General features: G+C 48.8%; 1 protein-coding gene across 2 annotated transcripts in view; it reads right to left on the bottom strand.

Moving 5' to 3' along the window:
* Nucleotides 1-16,509, bottom strand: part of UBXN11 (UBX domain protein 11) — a 336,358-nt gene that overhangs the window by 295,432 nt on the left and 24,417 nt on the right. For both annotated transcript variants that reach the window (XM_086958912.1, XM_086958913.1), the window contains exon 4: nt 10,188-10,288. In XM_086958912.1, coding sequence (XP_086815038.1) covers nt 10,188-10,288 — 101 coding nt within the window. The remainder of the gene's footprint in view (nt 1-10,187; nt 10,289-16,509) is intronic.

Genomic DNA, 16,509 nt, shown 5'->3' with positions numbered 1-16,509 from the left:
CGTGAGTAGGGTGTGCCGGACCTGTATGTACCGTAACAATTCCGTGGGCCCCAGCTCGTACTGCTGTCGCAGCTGGTCGAAGGGGATCACCGCACCTTTTTGCCACAGGTCTCCCACTGTGGATATACCAATGTTGTCCCATTGTGTGAAGCCCTTACTGCGTCTCAGATTGCCCAGTGCCCGCGTGTCCCACAATGGGGTGAGCTTAGTGAGTCTCCCCTTCCACCCCAGTTTTGCCAGTGCCGTGTGCCACAGTGTTGCTGTAAGTTTCGTGGGTCCCGTAAGTTTGCGCACTAGGCGTTGGTCGTAAAGAGGCGCCAGTATGCTGTTGGTGCCCAATTGTGCCCTATCCGCCCTGTATGTCGGGTCTTCCTGAGGAGCGTGTAGCCACTGGTTAACGGGCTTTAGTTGTGCGGTCCAATAGTATAGTTGCAGGTTCGGCAACGCAATCCCCCCGTCGTACCACCCCCTGTGCAATTTTGACTGGGCTATGCGTGCTGGGCGATTACTCCACATGAGACTGGCTACCAACGCGGACACCTGCCTGAAGTATCCCGGAGCTACCGGGTATGGTGTATTTTCTAGGTTATATAAAAAACGTGGCAGCGACATCATCTTATACAGCGCCGCTCTGCCCAACAGTGTCAGCGGCAGCGCTGCCCAAAATTTAACATCCTGTTTCAGTCGTTCTAACGGCGGTGTCAGATTTTTCCTAAAGAATTCCGTTTGATCCATAGTGACATGGATGCCCAGATATCTAAAGGAGGACCCTGCCATTGTCAAGGGGCAATCATCGCTTAGCGTGGGGGCCGGGCCCTGCAGGACATACAATTCCGACTTTGCCCAGTTCAGTGTGTAACCTGATACTCTCCCCTGTTCATCGCACAGCGCCAGCAGCGGCGGTGTGCTGTGTTCCGGCTCCGTCAGGTACACAAGCATATCATCCGCGTACAGCGAAATGCGGTCCTCCCACCCCTCTGTCCAGGTGATTCCCTTCCGTATCAGTCGGCAGCAGTTCCAATGCGATCGCAAAGAGCAGCGGCGACAGGGGGCAACCTTAACGGGTACCTCGCTCCAGAGGGAATGTTCGAGAAATGTGCCCGTTCGCCACCACTTGTGCTACAGGTTTGGTGTATAGTAGCCGGACCCAAGCAATGAATTTAGGGCCGAATCCCAGGTGCGCCAGGACCTCGAATAGATATTGCTACTCCACCATATCAAATGCCATCTTTGCATCAAGTGCCAATATGACCTCCAGCTCCGATAGTGAGTGTGCTCTATTCAGCACCCCGTGCACCTTGCGTAGGTTGAGGGCGGTGTTCCTGTGTGGCATAAAGCCTGACTGATCGGGGTGTATGAGGTGTGGGAGGTGCGCAATCAATCGGGTGGCGAGGAGCTTAGCCAAGATTTTAACCTTGGCATTGAGAAGGGAAATGGGACGGTACGATGTGCACTCTTCCGGCGGTTTCCCGGGCTTGGGGATAGCAACGATAGTCGCTGTCCGTTGATCAAGTGGAAGTTCGGCTCCCTCCAAACTGTCCGCATACATGGCCAACAAGGGGCCACTGAGCCCCTACGATGCGGTCTGATACCACTCTATCGGGATACCATTCGGTCCCGATGCCTTACCCGACTTTACCGCATGGATAGCCGTATGTATTTCCTCCGCTGTGATGTCTGCCTCCAGTTCCGCGACCCCTTCCGGCATCAGTGTCAGAGTAGGAATGTGACCCAGTGCTGCACGGGCAATGTCCGCTGACACTGCATTGGCCGGAGTGTACACTCCCTCAAAATAGTCAGCAAGGGCCTCCACTATCTCTTCAGGGTTTGTGTGCAATGTCCCCTCCCTGTCACTTATCTGCTGTATACCCCTGGTGCTACCCCCTTTCTTGTCTAGCCAAGCCAGCATTTTCCCTGCCTTATCCCCTATGTCATACACTCTGTGAGTCGTCTCTACTATCTGGGTCACCAATTGCTGCCTCAAGTGCTCCCTATACTGCTGCTGTCTGAGGAGCAGGGCTTGGGACGTGTCGGGCGTAGGGCTCGCCTCATGTACCACTGTTGCGTCATGCAGAGCCAGCTCTAGCTTGGACAGTTCACGCTGCCGCTCTCGTCTGTAACTCGTGATTTACGTTATAGCCTGTCCCCTCAGCACCGCCTTGTACGCCTCCCACAGGATAGCGGAAGACTGCACCGACGGGGTATTCTCAGCAAAGTAATGCGATGTTGTTGCTTTGAGCGCCTTTCGAACCTTGGGGACCTTGAGGTATGATGCATCTATTGCAGACCGTCTCCCAGCGCCAGGAAGTAGTCGATCCGTGACAGACTGTTATGTACTGTGGAGTGATACGTGTATTGCTGCGCAGAGGGATGCGTGTGGCGCCATATGTCAACTAGGCCCATGGCTGTCAGGAATCTCTGAAAGCGGGAAGGACCACCCGTCTTTGGTATTGCCGGGAATCTATCACTCAAGGCATCTACAGTTGCATTGAAGTCCCCTCCAAGCAGTATGTCCCCTTCAGGTAGGGTCAGAAGAAAGTCACCCAGTGCTGGAAGCATGACCGAGTGGAGCGCCGGGGGGATATATACCGACACCACATTCAGGAGCCTCCCCTCCCACTGCCCCTAATGCGCTGCAAAACATCCCTGTGTCTCTACTTTAGTGCTCAATGTGATGAACTGTGAAGATTTCTTGACTAAGATTCCCGTGCCCCTGGAACCCGTGGTAAACTCCGAGTGTACCGCCATCCTGTATCCCTTTCTGTCAAGAGCCTTAGATGCCCCCCGGTTAGGTGTGTCTCCTGGAGAAGCACCAATGCCGGTCCCTGCCTCTTCACCGCGTTTATCACCAACCCCCTCTTTATCTTATCACCCAACCCTCTCACGTTCCATGACATTAGTCGGAGAGGCACTACCCGTGATCTCAGTGACCCACCCTCAGGTGTATGTAGTTGGGAGTCTTGCATGTTCGATCTTGTGCCTAGGGTTATGAAATCCGGATCCTACTCCCGGGGTGCACCCACCGTCTGCGTGGTCTAAACAGAGCGTGTATGTAATAGCATGATACGACCTTACTTGTGGAACTTCAAAAACAGCTAAACAACCCCCCTCCCTGCCTCCCTGCTTAACGGACTTTCAACCGCCCGTCTCCCCAACTTAGCAGAGTGCTTGACCCATCCCCGTAACAGTGTACTTGCGCGCTGGGGTGGAGTGTCCTCCAGAGCAGGCGGCATCCCTGCCCTCTTCCGAGCTCCCCAGGCCAGTGTCCAAGCGCGTCCATTCGGCAGAGTTCTTTAACGGACATCACTCCTTCTAGTACCAGGAGTTCAGGATTCTACACCCCATTCCGCTCCCAGGTGTCCCTGCGTTGGTGACCTGGCTGCACCTCCTCTACCTGACGTCTGCGATCCCGCTTGGCTGTTCTCTTGGTGGTTCCGGTTATTCTTGTTCGAGCGGCAGGATTGCCCAGCGGTCCTCCAGCCCTCTAACCAGTCCTGGGCCGCATCCGGCGTATCAAAGAACCAGACCTTATCATCCGCGAACACTCTAAGCCGGGCCGGGAATAGCATGGAATAAGACGGTGCCTTCGCCCGCAACGCCTTCTTGACATCCAGAAAAGTCCTCCTCCGGCACGACACCTCAGCCGTACAGTCCGGGAAAAAGGCCACCATAGAGTTTTGGATTTGGACTGCTGGAGACACCCTCGCTGCCTGCAGAATTGTGTCGCGGTCGCGTAATTGAAGAGTCTCGCCAGGATCGGTCTCGGGGGGAGCCCCGGTTTCGGTCTTCCACCTGGTACTCTGTGTGCCCTCTCCACCGAGAAAAAGTGCGAGAGTCCCTTGGGTTTTAATTGCGTCTTAAACAGCTCCTCCACATAGAGGTCCATAGCGCCTTTATATTCTGATTCCGGAACCCCCAGTATTCGGAGGTTGTTCCTCCTAGAGCGCCCTTCCTGATCATCCAGCTTTTCTCTGAGGGATTTACTTTCGGCCTCCATTCTCTCCATCACCACTTGCAGTTCCGCCACGTCCTCCACCAAGGATTTCGTCACCACCTCCACTTGTTTCACTCTCTCATTCATTTTTTGGAAGTCCGCTATTATCAGGGTGACCTCCGTGGCTGTAGATCCCACTGTGGCTTGCACCTGTGTCAGGGCAAGCATCACATCCTCTAGCGTTGCCTTTTTTGCCCCCTCGCTTTCTGGTGCCTTCCCCGTGGACGTGCGGGGTTCCGCCTGATGGGGATCATAAGTGAACTTGTCAAGTTTGGACTGCGTTGAACTGTTTTTAGGGCCCCTGCCCGCCATGATCCTCTCTGAAACGGCCTCGCCCCCTTGCCGCTCTTCCGCCGTATCCTGAGGACCCTCCTGCAGTCCTCCTGAACTCTTTTCCAACCGCAGCCTCAAGGTTGTTCAAAAGCCCTTACTTCGCCCGCGCCTGACGTGGGGTGTGTGGGCACTATGAGGGATGGGCAGGGTTCTCAGAGGGCGCGCCTTCTCTCGTGCTGAGGTGGCGCGGTGGTACCGCTCTCACGGGCGTTCCCCCTTCGATCCTGTGTGGGAGGGGAGGCTCCAATGTAGCTGTGCCCATTGATGCGTGTTACAGTGTCCTCTTTATAGAGTATGGGGCGAACAGTAATGCCCTCGCGCTATGCTACCGCTTGATCGTCCAGACCACCCTCCACAATGGCCGACCGTGCCTTAAGCCTCCTCCCGTGTGCGTGGTAGAGCGTTACACGCCCTGGCATGGGCGTCCGCAGGAGAGGGCAAGGGGGTGCGCTTGCCCCCCCCCGGATCGCCGGTCCCATTCCTTTTGTCCGTAATGTTCAAGATTACAGCAGGCTGTTACCCTGTGAGAAGCTCCAGGAATTTAAATGTTCTCTCACTTGGGGCCTTTCGCAGTTCTCTTTGAACTCTAGAGGCTGCAGCAGCCCCTCCTCGACCTCGAGCAGACTGTGGACGGGCCCATTGTCATTCTCTCTGCTGCTGATCATCACATAAAGAATGACAATGGGCCGTCTGCATTAAACGTGCCTTGAAGGTGAGTGAAGAACTTAAAATGTTGCCCCCCCCCCTGGAAGGCAAGTGCTGAAGTTAAAATGTTTCCCCGCCCTGGATGGCGAGTGCTGAAGTTAAGATGTTGCCCCCCCTGGAAACATTTCTGCGGACGCCCATGCGCCCCGGGCCAGTAAATCGTCACCCACTTGACACCTCCCGTTACTGCCACAGGTAGCACTATGCGGCAATGCACACATCCGAGTCCCCCAGGCCACCACATCTTTTTTGGCTTCACGTTGTGGGCCTCCGCTGATTTCCGCCCGCACTCAGGGTACTGCTCAGGGCCGATTGCGTGCCCCTTCGGTCCCGCTGCCTGCTCGTACCTCCTTACTGCCGCTTCACTGTAGTCCTCGGTCCGCCGTCCCAGACTGGAAACAGAGCCCCTTGGTGCTGGTGCTACAGTGTTGTGGTGCCCTGCACCGTGTCAGCTGGGCTTGAGGATTCTCACGGGTTCCCGCGCTCCGCCTCTATTGCGGTACAAAAGGGGCTGGTGATGGACGGAGCATCTGAATCAATCAAACACTCACATCCAGTCAAAAGATCTGGGTTTAATCCATCACCGTTCTTTAGCCCACTCTGCCCCCCCCAGTTCAGACATGGCTATATGCAAATCAGTCTGACCCTGTGCCTCATGGGAACAGTCCAGCCCGAACTGCCAAGCCATGTCTTCCCTGGACCGGAAACAAGCTTCCGAATTGGTTCAGATGATCCGTCCATCACCACCCCCTTTTGTGCCGCCTCTATTGCAGCGCTCCAAGTCGCACACCCCCACCTCGTCCCCCCTGCCGATAGTCAACCTCCCGCTGGGACACCTCCTGATTCCAATGTGGGTCGCGCTGCACTAGTCATCCATTCCCAGAACCTCTCGAGCCGCTATGCCACTTCCTTGTCACCCCGCAGGCCCCCGGTGTTGGCCGCTCCCTCCGCTGGTCTTCCGGTCGGCGGCAGTCGGTGCTTGTCCCCCTTTGTCGCCTGTCTCTGTCGTGATCGCGCCTCCTGCGCTGGCTTCCGGTTTCCGATCCCCACCGCACCACCACTTCTGCCCGGCCTTCCACTGGATGACAGTTCGCTGCCTGCAGCCTCTTCCAGGCCCTGCCGTGCAGTAGTTCGCTCCGGCGCTTCCCGGTGTCGTGCAGTGTTTAAATTTGCCCTGCTGGACGCCGCTCGGTCCTCGACCCGGTTTGCCCCTTCAGAGTAATTATTTTGACGGATTTATTAACAGGATTGCTGGGGGATGCCGCCTCATTCCCGGAGCCTCTCTGTTATGCTGCCGCCATGCTCGGCTGCTAGCCACGCCCCCGTGGTCTTGATTTTTTGATCGCGACTACACATATGGCACATGACATGCCAATGAAGTTATCAAAAAGAACTAGGGTTTATTCAAACCACATGTAATATGCTTTAGGTTGCTACCGGGAAAATACAATGTATGCACCTAATAGCAGAGAATGAGGGACAGCTGGCCCACGTTTGTAGAGTAGTTCTGTTGTATCACCTCTTTGTAGATGTTTTCAATATTAACTTAGCTGGATTGAAGGTTGCCTTTTAGGCAGAAACGGACAATTTGACAAAATTGTCAAACCTCTTTAAAATTTGTGCAATGCCTCACTACAGAAAGACAGACTTATTGCTTCTATTTTAAGGTTGTGTCCCCTCTTCTAAGAAAAAGGTTGCAATTACTTAAAGGTGAGCCAATCTAACTGGTTTGTCGCACAGTTCTTATCTAGCTAGAAATTTTCTGTCTTGGGTGTTTATGAATCCGTAGTCAGGAATGTGTTTGAGAGTGACAAACAGAGGCAGGAACATTTACCACTAGCTCATTTGAATTATCCCCGACTATTTTCTAAGGCTGGACTCTTAGAGCATTGCCTGATTACCCCCAGAGATCGCATAAAGGCCTCGAAAGAATCCAAAAGCCTCTGGAGCCCTATTGCTGTGCGAGCTAGCAATACTGCGTCATCTGCGTATAGGAGGGCCAATATAACCCAGTCCTCTACACCTGGAATATCTTGGCTGGCAGGACATAGGGAGGTGTACAGGTTGTTTATGTATAAAGTAAAAAGAAGGGGAGCTAAAATGCAACCCTTTCTGACACCTCTACCAATACGAAAGTGCTTAGTGCATTTGCCATCGTGGTCGACTCTCACCCTCGCAAAGAGATCCCTGTGTAGGTCAGCAAGGAAGTTGACTATGCAGTGATCCAGTCCCATCTCAATCAATTAAGCCCATAGTTTTAATCTATTAACTAGATCCAACGCCAAGGACAGGCCTATAAAGGCCAACTGTAATGTCCCAGTCTTGCCCACTGTATATTTCCCAGAGAATAGGTGCAGATTTAAATACTGGTCTAGTGTACTCCTTCCTTTTCTAAAACCATATTGGAAAGTTGACAGTACACCACTATCATCAAACCATTCTGAAAGTTTTCAAAGAATCACTTTCCCTAGCACTTTCACAGCAGAATCAATCAGGGATGTAGACCTTTAGCAGAGTGGGTCACCTCCCTGGCCCTTTTTGAAAATCGGAATAATAGTGGAGTGAGACCAAGACCTCTGACATCCCTGCTGGCTAGGAAACTAATGTGGGATCACACCGCTTCACCTCCCAGCGGGTCGCCCCTGAGCATTGTGGTCAATGCAGTTCACCAAGCGTGTGTATTTGCAGGATTGTCTCAAGTAATTACAAAGTTGTATTGGCCAGCTCTATACATGTGTTTCTGGATCATTATCTGCCATCAGAGATTAGGCATCAAATATTTGGGGTTGCTGAGCAGACTGACAAAGTATTCTCAGGTCACAGTACCCCTCAAGGCACGCAGGTGCCTCTCCACGAGCTCGTCAGCTCAACCGGCTCAAGGGAGCCTTTTAAACAGGAAACCAATGTGCGATCACACTGCTTCACCTCCCTACGGGTCGCCCCTGAGCATTGTGGTCAATGCAGTTCACCAAGCGTGTGTGCTTGCAGGATTGTCTTGAGTAATTACAAAGTTGCACTGGCCATCTCTATACACGTGTTTCTGAATCATTATCTGTCATCAGAGATTAGGCATCAAATATTTGGGGTTGCTGAGCAGGCTGCCAAAATATTCACAGGTCACAGTACCCTTCAAGGCACGCAGGTGCATCTCTACGAGCTCGTCAGCTCTACCGTCAAAAAAGCACTTCAACACCCCATCAAGGGTAGCATGCGCTATATAAATGCAACCCTTTTCCTCTCTTCTATCCCTCCACTATTCTTCTCAATCCAAATACCTGACTAACATATCCACCACTCAAATTACTTTAATATTTTAACTATACTAATTCACCACTAATCCTTTTATGGGTTCCGGAGTAGCGTGCTATTCCCCGAAAAAGTGCTTTGACGCCTCGTCAGTAGTAAGCTCTACATAAATCCAATTACAATACAATATGCAGGTAAATATGTCCAACATTTGACTCAGAAGAGACTCCTTTAACAGTACATAGAAGGCAAGCATTGGCATGGCCAATAGGTTTGACATTCTCCACCAGCCTTTTGGCTTTGGCAATTCTTACTTTGTTCTCACATGGTTTTTGCAAACCTTGATCTTTAGTAAGCTGCTGTGTCCTCGTTTATTTAAAAAATACTGGCTAACACCAACACTATTTCTTGGTCTTAAAAAAGCACCTATTACCATAGTAGTCCCTGGCACTGAACAGTACTACTTTGTGTGTGGATGTGCTCCTGCTGAAAGCGAAATAGCCAATGGCAGAGCTGGGCTGACCTATTGCCCCTTGATGCATGCTGGAGAAGGTGAAAGGGAAATATGAATGACACAACAGATTAATGGGTTAAGTTTGGCTGAAAACCCCTAAAATGTGTTATACACAGAATCTATGTAAAATCAAAAGGTCTTGTCTAACACCAGACCTAGAAAAGCCAGTCTCTTTGGCATTGGTTACCAGCCTCTTGCCTTTACTAATGCTTTTTTGCAATGTTTTTATAAATCGTTAATACAAATTGAGAGTAGTCAAAAGGTAGAGAAATACAGAGGTGTGCAAAAACAGAATTAGTGGCTTTCGATGACAGAGAGGCTTGCACAGTCAGAGAGGCTTGCAAAGGCAAACACTGATCATTGCAAAGACAGAGAGGAAGATAGACAGATAGATAGAAGTTGACTGTAGTCCTTAATTAAAAAACAGGAGTGTAGTTATACAAGCAAATAATTGAATGTCTACTAAAAAGAGGATAACTTTAAAAAGAGCAGTTTCCAATGAGCACGATGCTGTGAAACAGCAGTATATATTGAGGAACAGGCAGCACCTTGGTAAAGAGCTACACAACACAATGAGCATAGATGTTAAATAAGTTCTATGAGACAAGCTTTGAAATAAGACATTTTGTTAAATATTTATACGATAACATAACATAGGAACTTAATGGAAGTGGGAAACATAAGACAAAAAACAACAAGGTAATTTCTATGCTCATTGTTTTGTGTAGCTCTTTACCAAGGGACCGCCTGTTCCTTGATAAAAATTTCTTACCCATGGTCCTTTGTATACTTTTGGGTTCTTTTGTCCTTGAAAATGTGAAATAGAAGTAGTCAGGTGAACAGAGGCCACTTCAAAAGCAATTTACAACAGCATTAGCAAGAGACAGGAAGTTATAAAGGTGGACTATGCAATCTGCATATATCTAAAGTACCATATAGAGCTGGTAGAAAGTGTCCTGTTAGTACATCAGGCTCTAAACACAAAGGCAACACTAAAGAAACAAGGTAACAACAAAACGACTGTTAATGAAGGTGACTACCATGGGTGTGGATGTGCTCCTTGTGAAAGTGCAAAATACTGTCATTCAAGGAAAAGTAAGACAGTGGCTGAAGCAGGCTGACCCACAGCCCTATGCTGTGGAAGCAGAATGCGTAAGGCACAACACCAGTAAATGAATGGCAAGAGCTGGTTGGCCAAAAACTCCTTTACTTATATATACACATATATATAGGACCACACATATCAGAGTAATGTTAAAGAGTGATCAATGTTTTGAGATGTCTTAGCAACAAAGCAGACACTCTCAATGCACAACTCATCCCCGGCAAAAAAAAAAAGATAAAAGATCTAGCAAGATATATTAAGGATTGTCCTCATTTTGTTCTCTCGTTTACCTTTTGATGAAGTTCCTGTGCTTGACTTTTCACTCTTTGCTCCAAAAGACCAAGCTTGTGCATCATGGTGGCCATAAGCTCCAGGTCATTGGGGGCTGACCCTGCAAATCACAAGGGGCACGAAATCAGCAAATGCAGGTGCGCACACCAAAGAGACCCCAAGACTGTAGCTCAAGGAGCTCCATCACACGAACATGTGGCACAGAACACCCCATGAGCACAGAAAGAGAAAGAAAAAAAAGAGTGTGTGCAAACGTCGTAGATGCACAGAGGCGTAGAGAAAATAGAACACTGTGAGAAGTCACAGGGTAGCTTATGAGCACAATATCTGAAAGAAAAGAGCATAAGCAAACACACCGGAGGCAGAAAAGCCACCTACAACAAGGAAACCCAGGGAGAGGCTCAAAGCATACACCCTGGAAACACACAGACATGAGTAAGGGAACCCAGAACAAGGTAACGCAGATGGAGGGCACACCATTCGAACTGGAGGCACAAAAACATGTAGAGCAAGGTTGATGTTCACAACATACACCCTGGAGGCATACACAGATGTAGAGCAAGGGAACCCAGGAAGAGGGTCACAGCATACAGTGTGGATGCACACAAACATGCAGACAAAAGGAACCCCAGCAAAGGACCAAAACATACACTCTGGAGGGGCACAGACATATAGTACAATGGAACCCAGGAAGAGGGTCACAGCATACAGTGTGGATGCACACAAACATGCAGACAAAGGGAACCCCAGCAAAGTACTAAAATATGAACCCTGGAGGGGCACAGACATATAGTACAATTGAACCCAGGCAGAGGGTCACAGCATACAGTGTGGATGTACACAAACATGCAGACAAAGGGAACCCCAGCAAAGTACCAAAACATGGACCCTGGAGGGGCACAGACATATAGTACAATTGAACCCAGGCAGAGGATCACAGCACACACATTGGAGCAGCAAAGTCCTGCAGAACATGGAAATATAGTATTATAGTATACACCCTGTAGTCACAAAGACATATAATGTAAAGGGAACCAAGGCAGAGGGTCATCGTATACACCTTGGACGTGCAAAGACATATTTTATTTTCTTCAGTTTCATGCCCTGAGTGCAATAGGTATGACACAAAGTGGGTCCTGTGCTCACTGTGCCACAAGACTCAAACTCTATATCACTGTCGAGGCCTAACTAGCCTAAAACAGTCTTGTCAGGTTGCTTGTGTTCCTGTTCACAGGGGGCCTGAAATTGGAGCAGGACCAATGCCAATTTGTCTATGGCTGGTTCCTCTCTGAGGTGGCGTGGTGGCCAAAAAAAAGATGGACTGAAATGCCGGTCTTCGTAATTACCATCGGCTGATATTAATTCAAGCATTCCATACATCTCTTTTTTGTTATCTTCTGTGAGACTGTTATGCACAGATGTGGGTCCAATGCTCACTGTGCCACAGGACTCAATCTAAACCTCACTTACGAGGCCTGACCAGTCCCTGGCGAGTTTTGGAGTTGCTTGTGTTCCCATTCAGAGGGGTCCTGACCTGGCAGTTTGGGCTGAACTAATACTATTGGAGCAGGAGGAAGGCTGCTTTGCGGATGTCTGGTTCCTGGCTGAGATGGTACGGTGGACAAAAAATAGACTGGAATGCACCCCTGAGTAATTACTAGTGGCGGAAATCAAATCAAGTATTTCTACCATAATTTTTTCGTTTTTTTCTGTCATTTAGTAAAAGGGATCCTTGACAAAGGGACAGATCAGACACCCAGGAGGTGCACACAGAATCCCAGTATGAACCCAGGAGGACCATAGATGTCTAGTACAAGGGAACTCTGGCAGATATAGTGAGGCAGACAGATATGCAGAGCAAAGGAACCCAGGCAGAGGGTCACATGATGCACCAAGGAGACACACTGTCATACAACAAGGGAACCAAGGTAGAGGGCTTTGGCATGCAGAACAAAAATGTCCTCCAGGCAGGGGAGCATGTCATATATGGATGGACATAGACATGTAGAGGAATGGGAACCAGGCAAAGGGTGCAGAAAGCCATGGTATACAATGGGGCAAATTCTGCCACCACAATGCAAATCTAGGTCCTAGTCAGGCAAACAATGTTTTTCTCGGACAACTTCATCTACCCATTAGCAAAGCAGTATCAAGACAGTTAGCAACTACAGAGAATGTGTTATGGGTTAGCAGTAGCACCATAACACTTGGATAAAGAAATCCCACGGTAAAACTCCCAGACCAATTTAGTAAAATTAAAAACTATTTTGGGGCACATGCATCCAGTTAGGCTTTTGTGATTCCTTAATTGCGATTATTAAGGAATCACAAAAACCTATGCATGTAGGAATCGCTAAAAAAATAGTGATTCCTAAACATTCCTTAATTGAGACTCGCAAATTGCGAGTCGCATTTAAAGAATGGCATCCCGTTAATTCCTATGGGCCTACAGGCCCATAGGAATGAATGGGAATTGCATGCGCAATTTGTGAGTACCCATTAGGTACTGGCAAATTGCGCATGCAACTTCAAGGGTGCCAAAATGACACCCTGTTGCACCACTAAAATTGTGAGGTGAACACATGTTGCGCACACACATGCCACAAGGGTGTGTGCCTGTGTAACCAGGAACTTATTTCAAAGTTTTTGCAAATTACCAACAAGTTCAAATTGTTGGTAAATTGCGACACCTATTTGCGAAATCGCTAGTTGCGATTTCGTCATGCATTGTATATAGGGAAACGCAATTTGCGATTCCCTAAATGCAATTGCAATTAAGAAATCACAAATTTTGCAATTACTTAAATTGCGATCTTTGCATTTGGGATGATGCATCCCAAATGCAAAAATACCGGCCGCAAAGGGACAGATTCTGAGAATCTGCCAGTTTGCGACCGGTTTTTCCTTTAATGCATGTGGCCTTTATGTTTAAAATAACAGCTTCTGAGTTTCTTATGTTTCCAATCTTTATGTTATTTTGTCAGTTGAAGCAAAACAAACACCCCCATGTGGAAGCACAGAAGAAAACGCTCAACCCTAGCCAGGGTCTGCTCCTCGCTCCAAGACTGGAAAATTCCTTAAGTGTTACATCCAGGAATGCAATACTGATAACAACACACTCTCTGCAGGCATGGTACACTTGGGCTGGGAGAGCATTGTAAATATCGAGATTCCTATACCTCCCATTGTACACTAGCGCCATCTTGTGGCCTTTAAAAAACAGTATAAGAGCTCAGCTTTTATGCATCAAGCAAAGTGAGAAACTGGAACTACACGTATCATGACACGGTTCTTTTGCGTGACAATCGCAGGTATTGCTGTAATGCAGGAAAAGCGTTATTTTAACGCACGATGCGTGACACTTGGCAGGGCTGAGTGGAGCGGTGCAGGGTAGAGTTTAGTGGGCTGGATGGAGCTCAATGCCATAGAGTGGTGTAGAGTAGAGTGGCGCAGCGTTGATTGCAGTGGAGTAGAGTGTCATATTGTGCAATGGCATAGAGTGCAGTGCTGTAGAGTACATTGTTTCAGAGTAGAGTGAAGTGGTGTAAAGTAGAGCGCTGCAGGGTACACTGTAGTGGTTTAGCGTAGTGGTGCGCAGTGCACTGGCTTAGAGTGGAGTGTTGCAGAGTGGAGTGGTGTAGTGACAGAGAGTGCAGGGGTGCAGAGTAGAGTAGAGAGGCATAGAGTGAAGTGGTGTAAAGTGCAGTGTCAAAGTGCAATGGTGCACAGTAGATTACAGTGCCCTAGGGTACATTGGCATACAGTACAGTAGAGTGGTGTAGAGTGCAGTGCAGTAGCATAGAGTAAAGTTGTGAAGAGTAGAGTGACATAGAGGTCAGCGGCAGCGAGAGCTGTGCTGCAGAGTAGTGTCATAGAGTGTAGTGATGTAGAGTAGAGTGCAGTGGCATAAAGTGAAGCAGAGTGAAAGAGCACAGAGTGCAATGCCATAGAGTATTGTGGCATACAGTGCAGTAGTGCAGAGTAGATTGGCATAGAGTGCAGTGGTGTACAGTGCATTGTTTTGAGAAAATTGATGTAGAGAATATTGTGTAGAGTGCAGTGGCATGGAGTGCAACAGTGTAGAATAGAGTGGCGTAGTGTGCAGAGTGGTGTGGAGCAGAGTGGAATAAAGAGGTGTAGACAGCAGGGGCCTAAAGTAGATTGTGTCAGAGTAGAGTACAGTGCCATAGATTACTGTGGAATAGAGTAAAGTGCCCTAGAGTGCAGTGGTGCAGAATAGATTAGAGTGGCTTAGAGTGGTTCAGCATAGAGTTCAGTGGCATAGAGTGGAGTGATGCAAAGTAGAGTGGCGTAGAGTTCAGTGTTGCAGAGTAGAGTGACGTAGAGTGGAGTGGTGTGGAGTGGTGCAGGGTAGAGTGAAGTGGCATAGAGTAAAGTGATTCTGAGCTGAGTGGCGTAGAGTAGAGTGGTGTAGAAGCATGTGGTGCAGAGTGCATTAGAGTGGTGTAGAATACAGTGGCGTAGGGTGGTGCAGAGTGAAGTGACGTAGAGCGCAATGGTGTAGAGTGTTATACCGTGCAGTGGCGTAGAGTAGAATGTTGTAGAGTATAGCAGCATAAAGTGTAGTGATGCAAAGCAGTTGGCGTAGGCACAGTGGCGTAGGGTGCATTGGTTTTGAGTAAAGTGGTATAGAGTTAATTGGCGCACACAGCAGTGGTTTAGAGTAGAGTGGCGTAGCATGCAGTGGCGTAGAGTGCAGTGGCATAGAGTAGATTATTTAAGAGTAGAGTGTCGTTGATTGAAGTGGTGTAGGGGGATAGTATAGTGGTAGAGGGTAGAGTGCAGTCGCATAGCTTAGTGGCACAGAGCGCAGTGGCGTAGAGTGGTATAGCGTTGATTATAGTGGAATAGAGTGGAGTGATGCAAAGTGGAGTAGAGTGGCGCAGAGAGGAGTAGATTGTCATAAAGAGCAGTGGAATAGAGTGCGGTTGTGTAGAGTGGTTTGTTTCAGGGTAGAGTGCAGTGGCGTGAAGTGGTGCTGGCTAAAGTGGTGTTGTACAGAGTAGTGGCATACAGTGCATTGCTGCAGAGTGCAGTGTTACAGAGTAGAGTGGCATAGAGTGGAGTGGAGTGGGCAAAGTGAATTGACCTAGACTGGAATGGTATAGAGTGCAATGGCAATGAGTGCAGTGGTGCATAGTAGAGTGGGGTAGAGTGCACTGGCATAGCGTAGAGTGAAGCAGAGTAGAGAGGTGTAGAGTAAAGTGGTGTAGAGTAAAGTGTTGTACAGGAGAGCAGAGTTGCATCAAGAGCATTGGTGTAGAGTGGCTTAGAGTGCAGTGGCATAGAGTAGACTGGCGCAGAATAAAGTGCTGCAGAATAGAGTGGCATGGAGTTCAGTAGCAGGAAAGTGCCATGGTACAAAGTAGAGTGTTGTAGAGACAGTGCGTAAATTAGAGTGGTTTAGAGTGTATTTGTGTAGAGTGCAGTGGCGTACACTAAAGTGGCATAGAGTAGATTGAGTAGAGTGAGGTGCCATACAGTGCAGTGGTATAGAGTAGTGTCATCGAGTGCAGTGGTGCAGAGTACATTAGAGTGGCTAAGAGTGGATTGGTGTAAAGTGCAGTGGCATAGAGTGGAGCAATGAAGAATTTAGTGACGTAGAGTGGCATCAAGTAGAATGGCAGAGTGCAGTGTTGCAGTGTATAGTGTCATAGAGTGCAGTGATGCAGAGTAGAGTGGCATAGAAAGTGCAGTGCTGTGAAGTTTAGAAGAGTTGCATAGAGTGTGTTGGTGTAGAGTGGCATAGAGTAGACTGGCGCAGAGTAAAGTGATGCAGAATAGAGTGGCATAGAGTTCAGTAGCAGAAAGTGCCATGGTGCAGAGTAGAGTGTTGTAGAGCGCAGTGGCATAAATTAGAGTAGTTTAGAGTGTATTAGTGTAGAATACAGTGGTGCAGAGTAAATTGACAGAATGCAATGGTGTAGAGTATAGTAGCGTACAGTGCAGTGGTGCAGAGTAGATTGGCACAGAGTGTGTGGGGTAGAGTGTATTGGTTTTGTGTAAAGCGGTGTAGAGTGCAGTGGCTCAGAGTGCAGTGCCATAAAGTAGAGTGGAGCGGGGTGTTGGGGTGTGGAGGGGCATGGTGGTGAGTGGTGTAGAGTGGAGTGGCACAGAGTTGCATAGCCTAAAGTGGCATATAGTAGATTGTTTTAGAGTGGAGTGAGTTGCCATAAAGTGCAGTGGTATATAGTAGTGTCATTGAGTGCAGTGGTGCAGAGTAGAATAGTGTGGCTCAGAGTGGATTGGGGTAGAGTGCAGAGGCGTAGAGTGGAGTTGATGGAGCTGGGATTCGCGTGC

The sequence above is a fragment of the Lissotriton vulgaris genome, chromosome 2_1 (assembly GCF_964263255.1).
Source record: "Lissotriton vulgaris chromosome 2_1, aLisVul1.2, whole genome shotgun sequence".
Taxonomy (NCBI): domain Eukaryota; kingdom Metazoa; phylum Chordata; class Amphibia; order Caudata; family Salamandridae; genus Lissotriton; species Lissotriton vulgaris.
This window is presented reverse-complemented; position numbering and strand designations above follow the sequence as displayed.